We start from the raw sequence: 21,180 nt of genomic DNA on the forward strand, positions 1-21,180 counted from the left end.
CTCTAACTTTTCGGAGTTATGTGCGTTTTAAATAATTAAATATCATTTGCTTTAACGGTGAAGGAACACATCATGAGGGAACCTGCCAGGAGAGTTCTCAAAGGTGTGTGAAGTCTACCAATCCGCACATGACCAGCGTGGTAGACTATGGCCAAAACCCTTCTCACGCTGAGAGGAGACCCGTGCTCTGTAGTGACCGACGATGGGTTGATCATGATGATGATGATGAGTGAGCAGTTGCCGAGATGGACGGATGCTACTGACAAAGTTACAATCATCATCATGATTAACCCATCGCCGGTCCACTACTGAGAACGGGTCTCTCAGATTGTGCATGGTCTAGGCCATAGTCCGCAACACTGGTCCAGTATTGGCAAACTTCACAAACCTTTGACAACATTAGGAAGAACACCGCAACACCCTCAACCTGGGTTTCTGGAACGCATCGACCGTCCGTTGTGCCAGATACTATTTTCCACGCACATGCAAACTGTGGAACCAACTCCCATCAGCGGTGTTCCCACTAGATTACAACATGGGGTTATTCAAGGGGCGGACCAACAAATTCCTAAAAGGCCGGCAACGCATCGGCAGTTCCTCTGGTGCTGCAAATGTTCATGGGCGGCAATCATTTAACATCAGGTGACCCGCCTGCTCAAAATGCTCGCAATCTCTATTTAAAATTAAAATAAAACAGTTTATTTTAAGTTATTATATTAATTTATTATATTTAATTTATTTTAGTTTTAATTAAATGTTGTTTTTTTTAGATTTAAGTTTATTAATAGTTTATTTGTAATTAAAAATTGATACCTATTGAAATAAAACAGTTGTGCAGGACTGTCTGATATCAATTTCATTATACAGGAAGATTTTTTTGGTTTAGCACATTTTTTTAATGTTGTATAGAAACGAAATTTAATTAACACGTATTTTTTATTATTTTTATTTTACTTAAGAAAACCAAAGTTATCGTTTACCAAAGATGTCTACTTTTGAACAGATGATTAGGGTCACCCTAGAAACGTTATCTTCAGCTGTTGATTAAAATACACGCACTCACACCCGATGACGCGCGCGGCGGCCGTTGACCTCTGCGCGCTTTAATATCGTCTAAGATGCGAATATGGTACTTTTTTTTAAAAGGAAAACGTCAGAGTCAGCTAGCGTGCTTTGTTTACGAATAGTATGACCATGATTTGCTTAGTGTAAGGTTAAAAAAATATTTCAAAAAAGGTACAAAATTATGGATGGAAATGTGTTCTATTGACGATACAGAACCACCAAAAAAAATTTGTGCAAAACCAAAAAAGTCTTCCTGTAGGTATAGGTAAAATAAGTAACAAGAAATTAGAAGGTAAGTTTTTTTTTATTATTACAAAAGGAAAACATACAGCATATTCATGTGTAACTAAAGCTAATTCAAGAGGCTATTATATAAGCCAGTAAAGTTTATTTTATTCATTTATTTGTAATCAACAGCGTTACATATAATATAGTAGGTATATATAGTAGTTTGCATGTAATTGTATAATAATTATATATTTAGCATGTATGTATTGTTAATGTACCTAACTTTGCAATGCCCTAACGGGGCTTCATGTAACCATGAAAGCAAATGAATAAATAAATCATAAATCATATAATTCTACATTTCTGACTTAAAATAAGGCCATATAGGATTACAATTTCGTTTAACAGATTACTTAGAAATAGTTATTAATTACTAGCTGTAGCTCGCGACTTCGTTCGCGTGGATTTAGTTTTTTTGAAAATCCCGTGGGAAGTCTTTAATTTTCCGGAATAAAAAGTAGCCTATGTCCTTCACTCCTTCCCCGAGATGCAAGCTATCTCTGTACCTAATTTCGTCAAAATCGGTTGAGCCGTGAAAAGCTAGCAGATAGACAGACACACTTTCGCATTTATAATATTAGTATGGATATACATTTTCTAAGGTGGGAGTCCATTTCTAGTAACAAACACAATGCGTGTGCACTGCCTACCACGACGAGATGGGTCCAATCCCTGCTATCAAGCCTTGTTTTATGTGCATTTCTAGATAGCAGAGACGAACCCACCGCACTTATATTGAAACTAGCATACGCCCGCGACTTCGTCCGCGTGGACAACACAAATTTCAAACCCCTATTTAACACCATTAGGGTTACCCACCACCAGTCAAGTAGTTTGAGCTGTGCGTTGATAGATCAATCAGTCAGTCACCTTTTCCTTTTATATATATATATTAGTGTAAATAATTTATTTAGGCTATCTTAGCCTCTCAATGTATTTACAGCAACATAATTTTTGTACACATACATTAAAACAACAAAAAAAAAACTATATATAGTATATACATACAGAAAAACTTATCCCTTAAAAAAAAATATTTAGTGTAAATTGCAAAATTTCGCAATTCTCACTTCAAAACTGACAGAGTTTCATACAAACTTCAAACCCCTATTTTGACCCTTTAGGGGTTGAATTGAGAAAAATCCTTTCTTAGCGGATGCCTACATCATAATAGCTATCTGCATAACCAATTTCAGCGCGATCCGTTCAGTAGTTTGAGCTGTGCGTTGATAGATCAGTCAGTCAGTCACCTTTTCCTTTTATATACTTATTATATAGATTGGTCTATATATATATATATTTTTTAATACAATAAAACTTAAAGCTAGCCTTATCTAATTACTATATAAATCATGACCGCGTGGAATGGTGCCAAGAATACTGGCTGTATTTCCGCGCTGGACAGCCAGGCTGATCCGTTGCGCAAATTTTGTCTATATTTTGATATTTCTTATTGTATGTATCACAATTCACAAGCACTTATGATAAATCTATTTTGTCTGTACATATTTGGTTTTGGCAAGTGGAATCGAAAACATATTACTTTTATACGCAGTACCTATTTTATTTTATTTAAGAAATAAGGACTATCGATTATACCGTTAATAGTTTTATATAAAAATATTTGATCTTTATATGTAGGAATCATTTATTTGCTATTTAATGACAATGACATTGTTCTCTTTTTTATAAACTAAGAAAAGTGGTTTACATATGTCACAATATTCCCTTCTAGTTTGTAAAGTTTTTAGTTTTATTTTATTTTATTCATTTATTTGTAATCAACAGCGTTACAGATAATATAATTTTTCTTCCACTTGCTCGTAATTGGCTACTTTACTGAAGAAAGGTTTTCACTACAGAGGCCTGCTATCGGGTCTTCACTGGCCGCACGCCAACAATTTCCAAGAGGACTGTAATGGAAATTGTTGGACAGTTTCATACTGATGACGAGGTTCTTTATGGTGTAGACTAAAATAAATTGAGTTTTTTTAGGTACACGATTTTATTAATATTCTGACTTATATTAATAAAATCGTATATACTTACTGTATATAACTATTTTTTAATTTTTATTTTTTTATCTCTTTTTCAATATTTTCAATTTAAAAAAAAAAATGTTAGTAACTGAATCTATGTCATATCGGAAGGTATTGAATAAATGCTCTACTTACACACAAAAGCCTTTTCGCCAGTGTGAGTCCTCATGTGCCTCACTAAACTACTGTTGACTGTACATGTATAATTGCACAACTTACACACAAAAGGCTTTTCGCCAGTGTGAGTCCTCATATGCCTCACTAAAGAACTGCTATTTGTACATGTATAATTGCACAACTTACACACAAAAGGCTTTTCGCCAGTGTGGGTCCTCATGTGGCTCACTAAACTACTGTTTACTGTACATGTATAATTGCACAACTTACACACAAAAGGCTTTTCGCCAGTGTGAGTCCTCATATGCCTCACTAAAGAACTGCTATTTGTACATGTATAATTGCACAACTTACACACAAAAGGCTTTTCGCCAGTGTGAGTCCTCATGTGGCTCACTAAACTACTGTTTACTGTACATGTATAATTGCACAACTTACACACAAAAGGCTTTTCGCCAGTGTGAGTCCTCATATGCCTCACTAAACTACTGCTATTTGTACATGTATAATTGCACAACTTACACACAAAACGCTTTTCGCCAGTGTGAGTCCTCATGTGACTCACTAAATGACATTTTTGTGAACATTTATAATTGCACAACTTACACACAAAAGGCTTTTCGCCAGTGTGAGTCTTCATGTGCCTCACTAAACAACTGTTTACTGTACATTTATAATTGCACAACTTACACACAAAAGGCTTTTCGCCAGTGTGAGTCCTCATGTGCTTCACTAAATCACCATTTTGTGAACATTTATAACTACACAACTTACACACAAAAGGCTTATCGCCAGTGTGAGTCCTCCTGGGGCTCGATGACGTACTATTTTGAGTGACTTTGCGGTCTCTTAACTTACATGAGAAAGTGTTTGCGGAAGTGTGCGCCCTAATGTGGGTAACTAAGGAACTTTTCCGTTGAAATATCTTTTGGCATTTTCATCTCGAAAAATGAAAGATTCTGGTTTTCTGGAAGTTTGCCGTACTGGTATGATTAGTTACTGTGAAAATTTTCCTCTCAAATATAAATACCTAGGTATCTAACCAGCCCCCCGATTGTGTAAGAATAACCATTTTATGGCTATCGCAATCGTCATGAAATTCGACCCTTTGATTGGTTGATTCGCTGTTTACATTTTTTCACAGCCAATCAAAGGGCAGAATTCTTGACGATTGCGATAGTCATGAAATGGTTATTCTTACACAATTGGGGGGCAGTTGCCAATGCTTCAAAAATTAACTAATTGAAAATCTGTAAAATTTCAAAATCGCGATAGGAAACATCGTGAGTAAACCTGCATGCCTGAGACTTCTCCATAATGTTCTCAAAGGTGTGTCAAGTCTGCCAATCCACACACTGCACTGGTGGCTCATTGTCGAACCCTTCTCTCCGATAGGAGACCCGTGCTCAGTAGTGAGCCAGTGATGAGTTGATGATTATGATGATAGGACTCTATAGCTGCTCAAATGAAACTGCAGTTGTAGGTAGGTACTTAATTTAAATACAAAATATAAATTTAAAAAGACTACATTAATTTCTTATATGTTACAAATTGAATTTACATTATCTTTACATAAGAATCACTCTCACAGTAATTTGACATATAAATCGTTTTCGTATAACTCGCCCAAGCCGAGATAAACGCGAACAACATTTTTCAGCGCATTACATTTTATATTGCTCACAGCTTACACGCCTCTGCTGCTGGTAGTGCGACTCCTCAGGCGGCTCACTAAACTACTATTTTACAGACATTGGGGCCGATTCTCTAGTACACAATCTCTAAACTAAACTAACTTAATAAGTCTTAATCTAGTGCTCTCCTTTTCCACAAGCAACATTATGAAAGGGATAGCAATAGATTTAGACATGTCATTTTAGTTTAGTTTAGAGATTGTGTACAACGGAATTAGCCACACATGGGCTGATTCTCTTGTACACAAGCTCTAAACTAAATTAACAGCTGTGCGATTGCGGTAGAATGACAGCTACAATGTCACGATCGCAATCACTTCAGATTGGTTGGCGCTCGCTCATTATTGGCTAATAGTGGGAGGTCCCGGGTTCGATTCCTGGCAGGGGTTTGGAATTTTATAATTTCTAAATTTCTGGTCTGGTCTGGTGGGAGGCTTCGGCCGTGGCTAGTTACCACCCTACCAGCAAAGCCGTGCCGCCAAGCGATTTAGCGTTCCGGTACGATGCCGTGTAGAAACCAAAGGGGTATGGGTTTAATAAAAACTGCCATACCCCTTCCAGGTTAGCCCGCTATCATCTTAGACTGCATCATCACTTACCACCAGGTGAGAATGCAGTCAAGGGCTAACTTGTATACGAGTAAAAAAAAAAAAAAACCTACTGGTCTAAATCTAGTACTATTCTTTTCCGCAAGCAACATTATGAAAGGGATAGTAATAGATTTAGACCTGTTAATTTGGTTTAGTTTAGAGATTGTGTACAAGAGAATCGGCCCCGTTGTCTGTACATCAGCACAGGTGGCGCCAAACTGCTAGTTCGCTCTGAAGTTGTCACCAGTAAGTGTGGTATACCTGCACAGGTATTTAGCATTCTATTTGCTTTGTGCTCAACAACCGGCGACTATTCACTCCGTTGCAACTTTACAGTGCGGCAAGGCTCTCTTGGCACTTCAATAACATTGACAGGGGGGCGCTGTTGGAGAACAAAAGCTTAGAATATTCAAACAAAAACAAAGGGGACACTTGACGGCAACGTTAGTTCCGATTTTCGCCACGCGCCAAGTTAGCCTTGTGGCACTGTAGCTTCCTGTCCATGAAGCCGGAGCCGCACGGCGCGCGACCGTCACTTACTGTACACAAATAGGGAATTTTACCCTTTTTTTGAAAAAGTGTCTTAATTTGATCCTAGGGTAATAAACTACCAAAAAAATTCTCAAAAATCTTAATAGATCGATAAGTACAATAAAATCCTTTAAATTTTGTATTTCTATACCGCTAAAACACTAGCCGCCTTTTTGTTTAGACTCGTGAGCTGCCATGCAATAAATATAACAAAAAGAAAACGCTGGTCTGCAGAGTTTTTACTCTGCAGACCAGCGCTGGCGCTGGCCGCTGTCCAAGCTGGTCTTGTTACCCACGGAGAAGAATTAATAAAGAATGGAGTTCTTGGGGGCCGGCATGTTCGCGCCATAGACTTTTAAACGTTGACAATTAGTTTCGATCGACATTTGACATTGACAATTGACAAGTGACATTGAAGTTTGTGTAAATGAAAAATTCGTTATTCATGAGTCATTATAAGACATTCGTATCAGTAAAATCATCGTAAAAAAACAGACAAATTTTGTGCAAATTAAGTAGTGTGACTCAAACCAGTGTTTCAAAAAACTAACATTTAAAACTAAATTCAGCACGGGTAATTATAGTGTGAACAAAATGAATTATAAAATTCATTTCATAAATTGTATTAACATTTTATTTCGATTGCTTATTGCTAATACCATCTTGTTTATTACATTTTTAGATTATTAGACTAGCTTATGCTCGCGACTTTGTACGCGTGAACTACACAAATTTCAAACCCCTATTCCATCCCCTTAGGGGTTGAATTTTCAAAAGTCCTTTCTTAGCGGATGCCTACGTCATAATAGCTATCTGCATGCCAAATTTCAGCTCGATCCGTCCAGTAGTTTAAGATAGATCAGTCAGTCAGTCACCTTTTACATATTTAGATTATTATTATTATTATGAACCTACCGGACGGCGTTGCACTGCTGCCGCCATTTCGTTAAGTGAAACTAGTATACACAAAATGGCGGCGTAGGACCGGTTTGGCGGCGACGTCGTACCGTCGCGACACGGTACGACTCATATGCGACTTTTGTTTGTTTACACTAACTTACGGCGCAGCATCGCTTCAAGTACAGGAAGCTCGGAGTGAACTTTACTTACTAGCAAAAGTCTTAGCACTTAGCCAGTGTGAGTCCTCATGTGACTCACTAAATGATCATTTCGTGAAAATTTATAACTGCACAACTTACACACAAAAGGCTTTTCGCCAGTGTGAGTCCTCATGTGCCTCACTAAACTACTGCTTACTGTACATTTATAATTGCACAACTTACACACAAAAGGCATTTCGCCAGTGTGAGTCCTCATGTGACTCACTAAACTACTGCTTACTGTACATTTATAATTGCACAACTTACACACAAAAGGCATTTCGCCAGTGTGAGTCCTCATGTGACTCACTAAACTACTGTTTACTGTACATTTATAATTGCACAACTTACACACAAAAGGCTTTTCGCCAGTGTGAGTCCTCATATGCCTCACTAAACTACTGTTTACTGTACATTTATAATTGCACAACTTACACACAAAAGGCATTTCGCCAGTGTGAGTCCTCATGTGACTCACTAAATGACCATTTTGTGAACATTTATATTTGCACAACTTACACACAAAAGGCTTTTCGCCAGTGTGAAGCCTCATGTGCGTCACTAAACTACTGCTTACTGTACATTTATAATTGCACAACTTACACACAAAAGGCATTTCGCCAGTGTGAGTCCTCATGTGATTCACTAAATGACCATTTTGTGAAAATTTATAATTGCACAACTTACACACAAAAGGCTTTTCGCCAGTGTGAGTTCTCATGTGGTTTACTAAACGACTGTTTACTGTACATTTATAATTGCACAACTTACACACAAAAGGCTTTTCGCCAGTGTGAGTCCTCATGTGGCTCACTAAACTACTGTTTACTGTACATTTATAATTGCACAACTTACACACAAAAGGCTTTTCGCCAGTGTGAGTCCTCATGTGGCTCACTAAACTACTGTTTACTGTACATTTATAATTGCACAACTTACACACAAAAGGCTTTTCGCCAGTGTGAGTCCTCATGTGCCTCACTAAATGACATTTTTGTGAACATTTATAATTGCACAACTTACACACAAAAGGCTTTTCGCCAGTGTGAGTCCTCATGTGCCTCACTAAATGACATTTTTGTGAACATTTATAACTGCACAACTTACACACAAAAGGCTTATTGCCAGTGTGAGTTCTCCTGGGGCTCCATGACGTACTATTTTGAGTGACTTTGCGCTCTCTTAACTTACATGAGAAAGTGTTTGCGGAAGTGTGCGCCCTAATGTGGGTAACTAAGGAACTTTTCCGTTGAAATATCTTTTGGCAAACGTCACAGATATACTGTATCTGGTCAGTATAGTTTCCTAACTGTGTACCGAGTATATGCTGGGAATTGGGTTTGTTTTTACAAACATCATTTCGCCTCGTTGTTTGCAAATTGATATTATCACTTGTTTTTGCCAACGATTCCTTCGGCTTTGGTACGGAGTCCTGGGATTTCCTTGAATATTCAGAAATGTTTGAATTGTTTTCGAAAGACAATATATCCAACTCGTCGTCTGTGTCAGTTGGATGCTCTTCGTTTCCGTGATTGGTCGCGAGTACCGAAGGAGCGACTGAAACAAAACAACAGCTCATACTTAACCCATACTTCCATACTAATATAATACTAATGGAAAAGTGTGTCTGTATGTCTGTTTGTTTTCCGGCTCATTGGCTAGATAATTTGCATCCCGGAGTTTATCCTGCAAACTTCAGAGGTCCCGCGAGGTTTATATATAACCTAAATCACGATGGCGCATGCATCATCTAGTTAGGAAATATTTTGTCAATATTAAGTATGGATTATTTTCCACTAAAACATGATGACCAGCTTTTTCCCGCGTCTTCGTGCACGTGCATTCGTATTATACTAGAACTAGCTTATGCTCGCGACTTCGTCCGCGTGGACAACACAAATTTCACCCCCTTAGGGGTTGAATGTTCAAAAATCCTTTCTTAGCGGATGCCTACGTCATAATAACTATCTGCATGCCAAATTTCAGGCCGATCCGTCTAGCAGTTTGAGCTGTGCGTTGATAGATCAGTCAGTCAGTCAGTCACCTTTTCCTTTTATATATTTAGATATGCTTGTGACTTCGTCAGCGTGGATTTAGGTTTCGATTTTCCAAGATAAAAAGTAGCCTATGTCCTTCCCCGGGATGCAAGCTATTTCGGGTACCTTTGGTTTAATCGGTTAAACAGATGGTCCATAAAAAGTTAGCCGACAGACTAGCGGACAGAGATACACACTTTCGCATTTATAATATTACTAGCTGATGCCCGCGACTTCGTCCGTGTGGATTTACGTTTTTCAAACTCCCGCGGGAACTCCTTCCGACAAAATTTGATTTTCCGGGACAAAAAGTAGCCTATGTGTTAATCCAGGGTATAATCTATCTCCATTCCAAATTTCAGCCAAATCCGTCCAGTAGTTTTTGCGTGACTGAGTAACAAACATCCAAACATCCACACTTTCACATCTATATATACAAATGAAAAAAAGTCCTGACTGACTGACTGACTGACTGACAAAGATATCAACGCACAGCCTAAACCGCTGGTCCTAAATACATGAAATTTGGAGGGTCTATTCTTTGTAAAGAGTAGGTATCCACTAAGAAAGGATTTTTCGAAATTCCACGGGGGATTTAAATGGGGGATGGAAATTTGTATGAAAGTCCGTCATTTGTCAAGTTTATTTGCATGAAAATTGTTGGTATTTGGGTTGTCGGTCACAAATGAAGAAATACGTGTTTCAGGATTTTTGGAAAGGTTTTTTCTTGAGGTTAGGTGTCAGCTAAGAAACGACTGTGAGAAAATTTCCCCCCAACCTAAAGGAGTGAAATGGGTCGGAAGGTTATATGTGTTATTCGGTGCTGTTCAGGGTGCGCGTCCTGATGTTATAATGTTTGTTTCTGAAAAAATGCCATTTGTTTCCTGTAGGCCATGCGGGCGAAGCCACGGGCATAAGCTAGTCTATATATACAAATGAATCGCTAAATGTGTTGCTCATCGCAAATCTCGAGAACAGCTGAACCGATTTCGCTAATTCTTTTTTTATAATATTCCTTGAAGTACGAGGATGGTTCTTACGGAGAGAAAAATTAAAAAAAATTGAATCGACTGTTAGGTGGTACGAAGTTCGCCGGGGCAGCTAGTTTATAATATTATTAGGATTTCGTATTTATAATATGGAAGCATTATTATAGACTAAGCAGCTTTCGCTGATGCGTCTATATCAGAAATGCTTGGAGTTTTTCAAATGTTTGTCTAACCTATTCTTGAACTGGCTAACAGAACTTGACATAACCACATCCTTGGTCAATTTATTCCATACTAGATGATGCCCGTGGAATTAGGGTTTTTAAAAATCCCATAGAAACTCTTTGATTTTCCAGGATAGAAGTAGCCTATGTCCTACCCTGGTATCTAAGCTATCTCTGTACCAAATTTGGTCTTAATCGGTTAAACGGATGGGCCGTGAAAGGCTAGCAGACAGACAGACAGACACACTTTCATACTAATAATTTTAATAAGGATGTGAACAACTCTGTTGGTAAGAAAGTGTTTTAATGGATAAGCATGAATGGATAAAGATCCTGATGAAATGTATCGAAATCCTTCCTTAGTACACACCCAAGATACCTGAGGATGTCCGCCAAGCTAATCTCCAGCTCCACCGGTTTAGGCTGTGTATTGTCTGTCAGTCAGTCAGTCAGTCACAGTGCTGTTTTATATGTGTCGATAGAAGACCAAACATCTGCGACAGACGAGGTGGTCCCATAAATATTAAGTGTTATCTTTTGGAGTGCACGAAACTAAGATATCTGTCCCAACATAGGAGCTAACACGCGTGTAAAGTTAGTTGTCTTACCCAAAGCTTGATCGCAGTCTCCCGACGGCTCCGACTTGCAAACTACGTGACTGGAAGGATATAACTCTGTTTCGGCCGCGGCTGGCTCGTCGTCAAGTTCTGTCCGTCCGTCCGCGTCGGAGTGTGCTATGTACACATCGCAGTAGTCGGGCTCCGACACCGCCGAGACAATGTCGGACTGTAGTTGGTATTTTACGCGGCTTATCAATTTGACATGTCGTATTGTTATCTGAAACGAGTTCATGCCTTTAGGCAAATTGAAGCACCTAAAGGTGGCGACTGACCTGAAATGTCATCGTAGCGTAACATTTGCAACGAGCGCGTCCGTTACGGCGTCTGCTGAACATGTCACGCAGACAGAGTAACGTGTTACACTTTGCTCAAATGACACAGATGGCACCCTTACATTCTGTTACATATAACTCACCACTTCATGTCTGTCAAGTAGCTCCATCATCAGGGAGCGCGCTCTCAAGCTCTTGTCTCTGAATGTGCTAAAGTTCACCAGTCTCTGGGCACATTGCACACACAGCGTTTGTTTGAGCTTTCCTTGACCACACAACTGCAACAAACACAACTGATTCATATACAGTTCCATGTTAGAGCGGCCGTGCACTGGTCTACTGCTCCAGCAGTTGACTCCGCTCTTAGACTGCACACTGACTTATGAATGACAACTTACAGGATGTCCCACTAAATGTTCATATGCTTCTTCCAACTTGTATTTACTCATCAGAACCAGCTTGCTGCCAGTGTCCAGGCATATCATGCAGACCTGTGCAAAGTGTTGTGAGTATAAATATTTATATAATAGCGCAAGTGGTAGAGGTATTTGATGATTCAAAAGCACATACTTGTAAAAGTTTATTAACAAAAACTATTCTTATTATTTGCACCTTTCATAATAAACTTGAATTGTGAACCGTATGTACTAAGGTTCGCCTTTGAAAGGGGCTATTAAATACCAACAAGAGTATGCATCAGAGTTTAAAATGAAACCTACAATGTTAAGTAGGGGTTACCAGCACAGGTGAGGGGACAGCACCAGTACGAATCAGCCTTGAGCCACTTTCTGTTTCGTAAATGTCATTGTTTACAAAATGCTGCGAGCAGACCACAGCAGGCTCTGGCAGGAGAGTGTCTTGTTTGCCGAGGGCTCTGAGCCAAGCAGCACGAAGATGCACTTCTCTGGGGAACCTGCAAATTACACGCTGTACTTTAACACGGAGCTTCCGTAACGTGCGACTCATAATAATTAAATAAAAGGCAAATAGCTCTGCCTGGAGGGGAGCTCTAGAGTTGGATACAGACTCGCGCAGTTGTGACCTCTACTCCGATCAGCCTGGGTGGGCGGGAGGCAGGGCAATAAGGTGGCTAAGGCCAGAGACCTCCCTGCCGATAACGCACGGCCATAGGTTAAAGATTAACAAACTTTTCAATGGAACACTCACTCGTAAAATGTAATATCCCTGGATTCGGAGACGACCTCCGCAGTGGTTTTGCAGAAGGGCACACAGCACCGCATTTCTAAGAGAATCTTATTATTATCAAAATACAAATTTTGTTATTAGAAGGCTTTTATTAACTTATTAAGGTAATATTTTTTGTTTTTGAGACACAAATTGTTAGGGTCGATGGTTAGGGTGGTCAGCTACGGATTTGTACCTTTTATTTCTGGTCGGTGATTTGTACCTACGGATTACAGCAATGGTGCAAATCACAGACCAATAACATATAGGATGTGCAAATCAAAGAACTTCCATGACGTAGTAGCATCATTCATATAAGCGTAGTAGTACTTCCAACTTCTTTGCTTCCAAGTACTACTACCTATGTAATCACTAGGTACCTACGTTTTGTTTAATATTATCTTGAATATTATGTACTCTATGGTCAGCAGCAGATCCTTGCGTAGATAGAATAATAGGTAGGTGTAAGTACTGCGTAACCGCGTATGAGATAGCGATAGCACGATGTAACGATGAATAACACGACAATTATTACCATTGTTTAGTAGTCAACATTTGTATTATCCGATCAACAATATTTGTATTAAACGTTTTTTATGTGAAAACAAGCAAATAACTCATGAGAAATACAAATACGCCACGAATTCTCAAAGTTTGTTTTGCAACTTCTTGTATGTATTCTTGAAAAAAACCAATTACATGATAAGGGACAAAAATTAGGTTAGCTGCGTCTCTGTTTATCACATTAGTAACTTTATCTGTGCTCTCTTTTTAGTGCGAATGAGAAAGCAAACGTTCCTGCATCTACCTTTATTACTCTATCTACGGACCCTTGCCTTGTCGCACTTTAATCAAAGAGATTAATTATGTTATGTTATTGGTCTGTGGTTTATACTTTATATTATACTCTTTGATGTTATTAGTCTGTGGTTTTGGTTTTACAGGTACAGGCTTCCATGGCCGTAAAATAAATTAAAAAAAAAAAAAAAAAAAGGTACAGCATAGAGTAAAGGAATACACTGGAGACTCAAAAGGGCTTGAACCCAGAGCCGTAAACGAGTTAAAAAAATGGTTTGGTGTTCTGTGGTCTGTTGCTATATGTTATTGGTCTGTGGTCTGTTGTTGTAAATCACAGACACAGAGTACCTACTTTTTACATATGGAAAATCACAGAGATCACAGAGTACTTTTTACATTTGTAAGTTTAGGTTGTTGTAAAATAAGAAAATCAAAAGAAAACGAAAATATGATAACAATAAAGAAATAATATAATAACTCATATTATGTTCCTTGGGTGGTAACATAAACAAAACGAAGATGAAACAAGTACGATCACCATATATTACTGATAGCACCGACCAGAAAAAGAAGTGATAGGTTTCAGTTCTTCCTAGCAAACAGAAAAGATGGCCAATATTACTGTGAAGAGAAGCAAGGGACCTTTAGTAGATCCCGCTTTGTGCAGATGCTGCCACTCTATAAAGAAATGTCGCGTTCTTACCTCGGAGTACGAATTCATGGGCGCCAAGGAGGTGTATTCTGATATGTTTATGGATATCTTTGGTCTTCTAGTAAGTACAGATATAGATTTAAATTCAAGATCATCTTTAAAACACTTTCTGACCAGCAGAGTTGTTCATATTATATTATGGAACAAATTGCCCAAGGATGCACATCTAAATGTATTGCTAATTGCTATCCCTTTATTAGATATTCCTTTCCTAGATTTAGAATTTAAACCTGTTAATTTAGTTTAGTTTAGAGATTGTGTACAAGAGAATCGGCCTCAATATCAATATAGAGCCCAAAACAATGTTTATTTTTTATTTTTGTGTCTGAGTGCGCTTCGTTTTTGAAATTACTGAACAGATTTGAAAGCAACTTGGCATATTTATCTTCTTAGCTTACTCAGGATCTGTGTTGTACTACAGCTGTCTCACCTGGACGGGGACAACTCGGAGTGCGGTATATGTGCCACCTGCGTGTGTCGGCTGAGGGAAGCGGCTGACTTCAGGAAGCGAGTGCTGCAGTCAGAGCAGATGTTACTCGAGGCGCGTCTCCGGGGTGAGGATCTGTGTTGTACTACAGCTGTCTCACCTGGACGGGGACAACTCGGAGTGCGGTATATGTGTTGGCTGCGGGAAGCAGCTGACTTCAGGAAGCGAGTGCTGCAGTCAGAGCAGATGTTACTCGAGGCGCGTCTCCGGGGTGAGGATCTGTGTTGTACTACAGCTGTCTCACCTGGACGGGGACAACTCGGAGTGTGGTATATACGCGAAGAAAGAATTCTTGAATTTTCCTCCATGCCACCTCTTCTTTTGCCACACCTATGACGTGGTATTGACCCCGCAGCACCTATCTACGCAACGTTCGTTGACCTTTAGCGTCAGTCAGATGTTTTATTTGCAATATATTGCGAACTTTTAAAAATTAAGATTTTTTGTGGTAACTTATCATCAGTACTATCACCTGGCTTCGTTTTTGCATCAGCTAGCGTTCTGATTACATCCTGTAGGTATTATGCGAAACGTTTCCTACAACTTAGGCCGGCCTCACACGGGCAGCTAGAAGCAGTCACTCCTGACTGCTTCAAGCTGCAGCTACTTAGTGAACTATACTAGATTTTTTAATTAAACAACATGTTTATACATTAGCTAATGTCAAATCGTAAAATAATGATACCATTGGCCCTACCGCAATGTCATGATCGCAATCATCTCTGATTGGTTAATGCTCGCTCACTATTGGCCACAGTGCATTGTTGCAACAAGAATCGCACAAATTCAGCCAATCAGAACAATTGAGATTGTAATAATGATTGATGCAGGTTTTAGACAATCGCCCTACATATTTAAGATGATTGTGATGTATGTGGTTCAGTCGTGTCATGTGAATGAGTCAATGAACCAGCTCCCGCTTCTCTATTTTAATTTGAGCTCACACAAGCAGAGTAAAAAGGAAGCATTATAATTATTAAACTAAAATAAGTACCAGAGGTAGGTAAAATTGGTATGATAGTACTTTAAAAAAGTGTTTTAAGACATGATTTACCTAAATATATATTTTATTTAGTAATAATATGGTCTTAGATGTTATTAAATAATTTACAGCAGGTGACTTGAGTTTTTTTTATAGTTTTTATGTAATGAGGAAGTTTCCAGGCAATGTTCGATAAAATTTTCATAGATGGCGGTGTATACTACCACCACTAGAGATGAAAAATAGTATCTTTATCTAAATGATCTATTTATTTTTCATAAAAAACTGGTAGCATTGGAAACGTCAAAAAATGTTGTTCAATTAAAAATTGGACTATAGTTTTTTCGTTGTTTCATACTAAGTGTGTTAAAGGAACAAATTGTTTTCACTCGCAGAAAACGACAAGAACGTGAAGCTGGAAGTGAAAACTGAAGCGGCGTGCGACTCCGACGCGCGCGACCCCGCCGATGACGTCACTGATGACGTCGCTGACCGCAATGATGGTAACTTATCATCATCGTCATCGACCGATAGCATCTGTCGAGCTTGTCGCCATCCCGGCGAGTCACTCAGACGTGTGTGGTATATTATTATGGGGTAATGCTGCTGATATTAATTCTATTTTTGTGCTGCAGAAAAGGGCTGTTCGAGCTATATACAGTATGGGGCCACGAGAGTCGCTGAAAACTAAATTTAGGGAAGTTAAAATTATGACAGTGCATAATCAATATATTTTTGAAAATTTACTGTACGTACATAAAAACATAAATAAATTTAAAAAAAAAAGTGACTCATAATATAAATACTAGAAATAAAAATAAACTTGTAATGCCCGACTCTAGGCTCAGTAAAGTTAGCAATTCATTTGCTCGTAATTCCATACGTTTCTATAATAAGCTTCCAGAAGACATATTGGAGATGTCTCTCAACAAGTTCAAAGTTTTCATAAAACGTAAACTAATTGAAAAATCCTATTACAATGTAAAGGATTATTTAAATGATAAGCAAGCTTGGGAATGAGTTGCTTAACGACTTTGTGATAGTTCTAATAAGTTTCAATAATTTTGTAAAGTGGTGATAGTAAAAAGAATACCCGGCTGAGTTTGTTGTGGGCTCTTCTCAGACCTGGGCGCGTTTGGAACCCTCGTCGCTTTAGTTTTAAGTTTGCGTTATAATTATCACCACTATATCTTACAAATCTAACACCATACCAGACCATCAATAAGAGTAATTTATTACCTATTTTGAATAAATCATTTGACTTTGACTTTGACTTTGTGCTTTCGGGATGCTCAGCGCTTGCCAACACTGAGTATCTGCACTGAAGTACGGTCTCCTGGATGAGAGGCTGCCGTATTACAAGTACACACCGGTGCCGGTACTCGAGCGCGACGGAGTCCGGCTCTACTGGGCCCGGTCCATCATCATGACAGGACTCTTCTAGCGAATAAGCCTGACATCGTGGTGGTAGACCGGGCACAGTCGATGACGTCGCTGATCGCAATGATGGTAACTCATCATCATCGTCATCGACCGATACACGTCCACTGCTGGAGTCCTAAGTCCTAAATTTTTCGAGTTATTTTTTTTACCTGTTGCTATTTAAATTGCAACATCTTTAGCTCTAATTTACAACAATCTAATCTAACCTTAACTTATATCTAGTTTTTAGGGTTCCGTACCTCAAAAGGAAAAACGGAACCCTTATAGGATCACTTTGTTGTCTGTCTGTCTGTCAAGAAACCTACAGGGTACTTCCCGTTGATCTAGAATCATGAAATTTGGCAGGTAGGTAGATCTTATAGCTGACATTTGGGGAAAAATCTGAAAACCGTGAATTTAGGCTTACGTGCACACAAAAAAAATTAAATGGTGGTCATGAACTAATAATTAGTATTTTCAATTTTGAAAGTAAGATAACTATATCAAGTGGGGTATCATATGAAAGGTCTTCACCTGTACATTCTAAAACAGATTTTTATTTATTTTTATGCATCATAGTTTTTGATTTATCGTGCAAAATGTCGTTGCACTTGATATAGTTATCTTACTTTGAAAATTGAAAATACTAATTATTAGTTCATGACCACCATTTAATTGTTTTTGTGTGATGTAACCACAAATTCGCGGTTTTCTGATTTTTCCCCTTATGTCTGCTATAAGACCTACCTAGCTGCAAAATTTCATGATTCTAGGTCAACGAGAAATACCCTGCAGGTTTCTTGAGAGACAGACAGACAACAAAGTGATCCTATAAGGATTCCGTTTTTCCTTTTGAGGTACGGAACCCAAACGTACAGTTCTTGCAATTCACGAAGGCCAGTGAACTTTACTTGTGGTGACGTCGTTTACACGGTCATTGCGTAAGTGTGCGTGCATGTCGGACCAATAATAGAGAAACAACACCTACGGATTTTCCGTGTATTTTTGGCACAGAAAATGGCGGCGCTTGTTCATAGTATCAGCTAATCAGCTGTCATAACAAAATATTAGGTTATTTTATTTACAAGAAAAACATATTTATCAACATTTAGCATCTTCTCCACTTTAAGTATATTTTTCATAGTTAATTTTCTTGTATTTCTTTTTTCTGTGTTTTTATAAATTGTATCTTATCAGTTAGTTAGTGCATATATTTATTTAAGAATTGTTGTGTACACATATTAAGGGTTACCGCTTAGATCTTAATCTATTGTTTATTTTTATTTGGTCCATTTATAGCTGAAACCTGTTTTGTGTGCCTTTATAATAAAAAAAAAATAAAAAAATAAAAAATAAGTACAACAACAACACTAGCACTGCAAATGTGTGGAAACCCTGTTTTTATAGTTATGTTGAAATGTAGTGTTGTCTCTTACACACTTATGAAAATTTTGATATGCTTGAGCTAGTTTCCGATCCGCTATTTTCTATAGGACATTAGGGCAACTCTTTATATCCCTATGGCCTTTAACACAAGCATGATTCAGTGGCCTTCGTGAAATGCAAGAACTATAACCCTAATCAAGAAATGGCAGTGGCAACCCTAACCAAACTATCCGAAAATTGTAGATTCAGAAATGGATTCACGAATGGACGAAACAAGGAAGATGGAACATATCAACAACACGCAGAAGTCACTGAAGAGAACTAGAAATGGCCACAAAGTGAAAGGAAAACAGCATTTGAGAACGGGCAAGGTGCAGAAGTTGCAAAGGGTGGACCAGCTGGTCAAACCAGGTATGACATTCTCCCTAGTGGTTAGGTTAGGTTAGGTTAGGTTCGCCTGTCCACCGCACCTCCCCGAGCGCGGTGGTATCCATGAGGATTTCCCCACGCAAAAAAAAAAAAACAACGGGAAGTACCCTGTAGGTTTCTTGGCAGACCGACAGATAGACAGACAACAAAGTGATCCTATAAGGGTTCCGTTTTTCCATTAGAGGTACGGAACCCTAAAAAGAAGTTTTATTTCTTGCCGATGATATGGAATCTTTTCATGCGAAGCCGACTCGCACTTGACGGTTTTTTTTTTAATAAATTGGTTATCTAATAAGCTATTTCAAAAAATTTGTCATTTCCCTTTTTCAGAATCACCTGCAGAGAAATCTCAGGCGAAAAAACAGGCTGACGCCCTGGACCAGAACCGCATGGCTCTCAGCAACACCGTCACTATAGTGAACTGTTCGTACGTCTGTCCGTTCCACAACCGAATAAGCTTCTACTACTGCTTCTACTGTAAGGATCAGTTCACGAACCCCTCAGAGCTGAGAGAGCACACCCTGTCCCACGATCCCACAGAATTATTCGAGAATTCCATAGAGAACAAAAAGATACCCAAAATCGATATCACGAGAATCGATTGTAGGCTATGCCCGGAAAAAATCTATGATCTCGACACGTTCAAGAACCACATCACCACACAACACCAAAAGGTTCTTCATCCGGTCGCGAACGAGTTCTTGAAATTCAAACTGACCCTGAACAATTTAACTTGCACCGAGTGCGGTTCCGTGTTCCCTTACTTCGACTCCTTAAAGAAACATATGGTCGATCACTTCGGTACTTACACGTGCGACGTGTGCGGCGCGTGCTTCCTCGAGCACGCGTCCTTGCGCACGCACATCAAAAAGCACAACAAAGTCGACGCGAACTACCCCTGCGAGATATGCGGCAAGAATCTAAAATCTAAATACAGTATGGGCTTGCACGTTGCGACGGTACACGAAAAAAAACCCACGGTCAATTGCTATAAATGCGACGCCGCGTTCCTCTCGTACGCATTACGCAACCGGCACTTGATCGAGGCGCACGGCGACAAGCGGACGTTTCCGTGCAAGTTGTGCGATAAGGTTTACAATAGGCGGAAAACCTTGATCGAGCACCATCGCCGGAATCATTTGAAGATCTTCAACCATCAGTGCGATCTTTGCGACCAACGCTTTTATTTACCTTCCCGTTTGAAGGAACACATGGCAACACATACTGGGGAGAGGAACTTTAGATGCGAGTTCTGTGACAAAAGTTATCCTAGATTGCAATCCTTGCAGGAGCATGTGAGATCGCACAGTAGCGACAGACGATACAAGTGTGATATTTGTCAAACCACGTTCACTCAGTGCGGCAGTTTGAAAAGTCATATGAAAAACCATCATAATGTGTTTGATTTGGATGCTAGTGAGGGTTTCTGAAGTGGCAATGGGCAGGGCACATAGTTAGTAAAACCGATAGACGTTGGGGTCCCAAGGTGCTGGAATTGCGACCTCGCACCGGAAGACCCCCACTAGGTGGACGGACGATATCAGACGAGTCGCAGGGAGCCGCTGGATGTCGGCGGCGCAAGACCATGGCGTGTGGAAGTCCGTACAAGAGACCTATGTCCAGCAGTGGACGTCTATTGGTTAATGATGATGATGGGGGTTTCTTGTTGCCGTAATAACCTGGTGGTTAGGACGTCCGCCTCCTAATCTCAGGTCGGGGGTTGCTTGATAAGTGATTCAGTCAGAGCCTCGATAGCTCAACGGTTAAAGGAGCGGACTGAAAACCGAAAGGCCGCCGGTTCAAACCCCGCCCGTTGCACTAATGTCGTACCTACTCCTAGCACAAGCTTGACGCTTAGTTGGAGAGGAATCGGGAATAGTAGTTATTTAACATGGCTAATATTCTTTAATAAAAAACCGGCCAAGTGCGAGTCAGGCTCGCGCATTAAGGGTTCCGTGTGCAACGGGCGGGGTTTGAACCGTCGACCTTTCGGTTTCAGTCCATTCTTTTACCCGTTGAGCTAATTGAGGCTCAATATACAATTAGAGTACCAACAAGTGAATTATTATTATCTAAAATAACTATGTACTATTTTAATCTATTGTTTGTTGTATGGATGCTTCATGTAAAAGTTATTTAATCCATTATCAATTTTTATAACGTTTAAAATAAATAATAATTATTAGTTTTATTTCTGTTTCATTATTTACCTTT

The 21,180-nt window shown here is 39.2% G+C and overlaps 3 protein-coding genes across 6 annotated transcripts; 1 reads left to right on the plus strand and 2 right to left on the minus strand.

Annotated features, from left to right (window-relative positions):
* Positions 1–838: 838 nt before the first annotated feature.
* Positions 839–4,909, minus strand: LOC138404255 (histone-lysine N-methyltransferase PRDM9-like). The gene has a single exon (XM_069507803.1). It carries the CDS (start codon positions 4,231–4,233, stop codon positions 3,520–3,522), a length of 714 nt encoding a protein of 237 aa, XP_069363904.1. The 5' UTR covers positions 4,234–4,909; the 3' UTR covers positions 839–3,519.
* A 77-nt stretch (positions 4,910–4,986) lies between these two features.
* On the minus strand, positions 4,987–12,958 carry LOC117994130 (zinc finger protein 271-like). The gene is made up of 6 exons (XM_069507675.1): positions 12,733–12,958; positions 12,304–12,478; positions 11,964–12,056; positions 11,709–11,843; positions 11,282–11,510; positions 4,987–8,981 (listed from the first exon to the last, which is right to left on the minus strand). Exons 1-6 carry the CDS (start codon positions 12,804–12,806, stop codon positions 7,453–7,455), a joined length of 2,235 nt encoding a protein of 744 aa, XP_069363776.1. The 5' UTR covers positions 12,807–12,958; the 3' UTR covers positions 4,987–7,452.
* Positions 12,959–13,902: 944 nt separating this feature from the next.
* On the plus strand, positions 13,903–21,149 carry LOC117994217 (PR domain zinc finger protein 5-like). 4 transcript variants are annotated; one of them, XM_069507742.1, is made up of 5 exons: positions 13,903–14,321; positions 14,682–14,814; positions 16,125–16,304; positions 18,781–18,948; positions 19,297–21,148. In XM_069507742.1, the coding sequence occupies exons 1-5, from the start codon at positions 14,157–14,159 to the stop codon at positions 20,394–20,396; spliced, it is 1,746 nt and encodes a 581-aa protein (XP_069363843.1). In that variant the 5' UTR covers positions 13,903–14,156; the 3' UTR covers positions 20,397–21,148. The 4 variants fall into 4 exon arrangements, with proteins under 4 accessions (XP_069363843.1, XP_034838000.1, XP_069363844.1 ...); XM_034982109.2 differs by having other exon boundaries at positions 13,904–14,321; positions 16,125–16,232; positions 19,297–21,147; XM_069507743.1 differs by lacking the exons at positions 13,903–14,321; positions 14,682–14,814 and adding an exon at positions 14,822–14,958 and having other exon boundaries at positions 19,297–21,149.
* The last annotated feature ends 31 nt before the right edge of the window (positions 21,150–21,180 follow it).

The sequence above is a fragment of the Maniola hyperantus genome, chromosome 26 (assembly GCF_902806685.2).
Source record: "Maniola hyperantus chromosome 26, iAphHyp1.2, whole genome shotgun sequence".
In the NCBI taxonomy this organism is placed as follows: Eukaryota; Metazoa; Arthropoda; class Insecta; order Lepidoptera; family Nymphalidae; genus Maniola; species Maniola hyperantus.